Source organism: Gymnoscopelus microlampas (genome assembly GCF_963454915.1).
Source record: "Gymnoscopelus microlampas genome assembly, chromosome: 6".
Lineage (NCBI taxonomy): Eukaryota > Metazoa > Chordata > Actinopteri > Myctophiformes > Myctophidae > Gymnoscopelus > Gymnoscopelus microlampas.
The window spans coordinates 56623141-56626702 of record NC_139943.1 but is presented as its reverse complement, the minus strand read 5'-3'; the positions used below and the strand labels follow the sequence as shown (position 1 = coordinate 56626702).

General features: G+C 38.0%; 1 protein-coding gene across 1 annotated transcript in view; it reads left to right on the top strand.

Moving 5' to 3' along the window:
- Positions 1–722: 722 nt before the first annotated feature.
- The window catches only part of LOC311046513 (cGMP-inhibited 3',5'-cyclic phosphodiesterase 3A-like), an 89184-nt gene continuing 86344 nt past the window's right edge, over positions 723–3562 (top strand). Inside the window, exons 1-2 of the mRNA XM_084058861.1 lie at positions 723–890; positions 1330–1589. Coding sequence (XP_083914987.1) covers positions 1506–1589 — 84 coding nt within the window. The 5' untranslated portion in view covers positions 723–890; positions 1330–1505. The remainder of the gene's footprint in view (positions 891–1329; positions 1590–3562) is intronic.

Sequence of the window (3562 nt, the reverse complement as noted above, 5' to 3'; positions counted from 1 at the left end):
TACGTAAGTAAAAGTACCAATACTCTGTTACAAGTAAAAGTCCAGAATTCAAAATTTACTTGAGTAAAAGTACAAAAGTATTGGCATCAAAATGTACTTAATGTACCAAAAGTAAAAGTACTAAAATATTTGAAAATAGCAGATCTACAAGCTCACAACGCGTCGCGATGCGATGCGTTGTGAGCTTGTAGATCGGCTATTCTCAAATAGCCTAGGTATAAAATAGGGCTAAAGTTGTTAATGTATGTGTTATAATATCATACTTTATATCTATTTATATAGTAAAAGTACAAAAGTATCAAAATGTACTTATCGTACGGAAAGTAGAAAGTAGGCTACTCATTATGCAGAATGTTCCATTTCACAAGTTTTCAAATGTATACAAATCTTTTGAAATTAGCAGATCTACAAGCTCACAATAAGTTGCATTGTGAGCTTCTGCTATTTTCAAATGGCCGAAATGTATACAGGGCTGAAGTTGTTCATGCATGTTTTGTAATAACAACACACGTCTGCAAAGTAACTAGTAACTTTGTTTTCAAACAATTCTAGTGGAGTAAAAAGTACAATATTTGCCTCTGAGATGTAGTAACAGAAAATTGGAAATACTCCAGTAAAGTAAAAAATACCTCAACATTGTACTTAAGTACAGTACTTGAGTAAATGTACTTAGTTACTTTACACCACTGTTCTTCCTCTCCTCTCTCCCCGTCCAGAAGCTCCTCATCCGGGGGGCCGCTTGGATCGGAGACCCTTCTTCTTACGCCTGGGTATACCTGGTCCGGGTTGGCCTTTCCTGGCCCGGCCTGGCTCTGCCTCTGCTGGCCCGGTATGCTGGACTGGATCCTCCGCAGGAAGAACCAGCCGGGTAGACAGCAGTGGTGGAAAAAGTATACTCAATTTTTTTTTTACTTGAGTAAAAGTATCAATACCTCAATGTATAGAAATAATCTCTTACAAGTAAAAGGCCTGTGTTCCAATTGTTACTTGAGTAAAAGTACAAAAGTATTGGCATGAAAATATACTTCAAGTACCAAAAGTAAAAGTACTGAAATGTTTGAAAATAGCAGATCTACAAGCTCACAACGCATTGCGATGTGATGCGTTGTGAGCTGTAGATCGGCTATTTTCAAATAGCCATAGGTATAAAATACGGCTAAAGTGGTTCATGCATGTTTTATAATATAATAATTTATATCTGCAACGTAACTAGTAACTTAAGTTGTCAAATAATTGTAGTGGAGTAAAAGTACAATATTTTCCTCAAATACCTCAAAATTGCACTTAAGTACAGCACTTGAGTAAATGTACTTAATTACTTTACTCCAGAAAGAAGAACCAGGACCAGCCAGAGGGAGGAGGGCTGTGAGCGGAGGTGCCCCAGGATCGAGCCTCTCTGAGCGGGTTGAAGAAAGCAGAAGCAGACGCAGAAGAAGGATCGGAGGAGTCCAGGAGGTTATAGTTGTGGAGGTTCTGTTTCTTGGTGGATCTATATCTCTTCAGACATGATGGATCGGGGTCAGAACCTGAGCGGCAGCAGCAGCAGAACCAACAGGAGAACCTCTCTGCCCTGCATCCAGAGAGACCAGGTAAGAAAGCGGTTCAATTGAACCTTTTTCTCTGCTGGTTTGTTTATTTTTTGACTCCTACACTTGACCGTGTGTGTGTGTGTGTGTGTGCGTCTGTCCGTCCGTCCATTTGAGCATGGCCTCAACAGCTGCAGCTGATTGCAACACAAAGATGCAACCAGTTACACTAATTCAACACAAACAGGAGTGCAACACAAAGGCACCACTCACTTTACACTGGGTGCGATTTTTTTCCATTTTATGTTGCTTTGTTTGGGAGTCTTGTGGAAGAGTTCTTTTGCGTACGATCTACGTTACTGTTGTAGGCTATGGAAGAGTTTTGGACCCTTATACAGGTCTGTAAATGAGAGTGTACAAATGGAACCAAATGGACCTTATATGCAGTGATGGAAGAAGTATACTTACATGTTTTGCTTAAAGGGATATTCAACATTTTCTTTGGTCATTTTATCGTCAACTCAGGCTTTTGGGAGCACCCCGGACAGTTTTTAAGTTGCTTAATTCAGTATTTAGATATTTAATATTTATTTTTATCAGACACGCCCCCCTCCTATACAAACCCATTGTAACTTCAAACTCCATTTTAACCATGTTAGATTAATCAGAAACACCCATTCGTGGTTCTGGTGACTAATATTGTCCTTCTAATACGTCAGGATACCGTGTTTTTTTTTTTTTTCAGTTACTTTTTTCATTTATTTTTAATAATGTTTTTGGAAAATGAAAAAAATAAAATACAATAAAAAAATAGAACAAAATAAATGCAAAAGTAATTGAAAAAACACGGCCCCCTCATGTATTATAAGGGCAGGATGAGTCACCAGAACCAAGGACGGGTGTTCTTGATGAATCTAACATCATTAAAATGGAGTTTGAAGTTATAATGGGTTTGTATAGGAAGGGGGCGTGTCTGATATAAATAATAATATCTAAATACTGAATCAAGCAACTTAAAAACTATCTGGGGGGCTCACAAAAGCCTGAGTAGATGATAACAGATGTAGATGATTACAATATTTGCCTATGAGATGTAGTGGAGTAGAAGTAAAAGTATTGAACATTGTAAATACTCAACTAAAGTAAAACATACCTCAACATTTTACTTAAATACAATACTTGAGTAAATGTACTTAGTTACTTTACACCACTGTCTGTAACTCTGAGAGTGTAGCCTACACATGGAAACAAATGGACCCTTACAGGTCTGTAACTCACAGAGTTAAGAGTTCTTTAGCAAACATAACAACTAGAGACCATTATTATGTGTTTATAGTGCTTCTCAAACGTTTTCATATCAAGGACCCCCAAATTAGTATGTAGCCTATTTGGCTGCGGACCCCCATCTAAAAGTATTTTGTGCCAGGGGACCCTCATACAAGATTTGTACTGTTAAACATTTTCACACATATTCCAAATTGATCTACACGCTAGCAACTCTGACGTTGTGAGCTTGTAGATCTGCTATTTTCAAATAGCTGATGTACCGTGTGTGTATATATATATATATATATATACAGTTAACATTGTTAAACTATAGTCATGATACTATATATTAAGTCATTTTGCTGGGGACCCCCTGGAACCCCCTCAGGACCCCGGTCACTTTTTGAGAACCACTGCTTTATAAGACCTAACCCCCCCCCCCTCTCTCTCTCTCTTTCTCTCTCTCTGTCACTCTGTTACATTTTTATACGTCCTACTAACTGTCGCTATTTATGTCTCTCTCTCTCTCTCTCTCTCTCTCTCTCTCTCTCTCTCTCTCTCTCTCTCTCTCTCTCTCTCTTTCTCTCTCTCTCTCTCTCTCTCCCTCACTCTCTTTCTCTCTCTGTCTCTCTGTGTCAATTCAATTCAAAAGGTCTTTATTGGCATGTAAAACATACGTTTACATTGCAAAAGCAAAAGTGGACCAAAATAATCAAAACAAGACAATGTATGTACAATTAAATATCAAATATGAATGGGAATGAATCAAA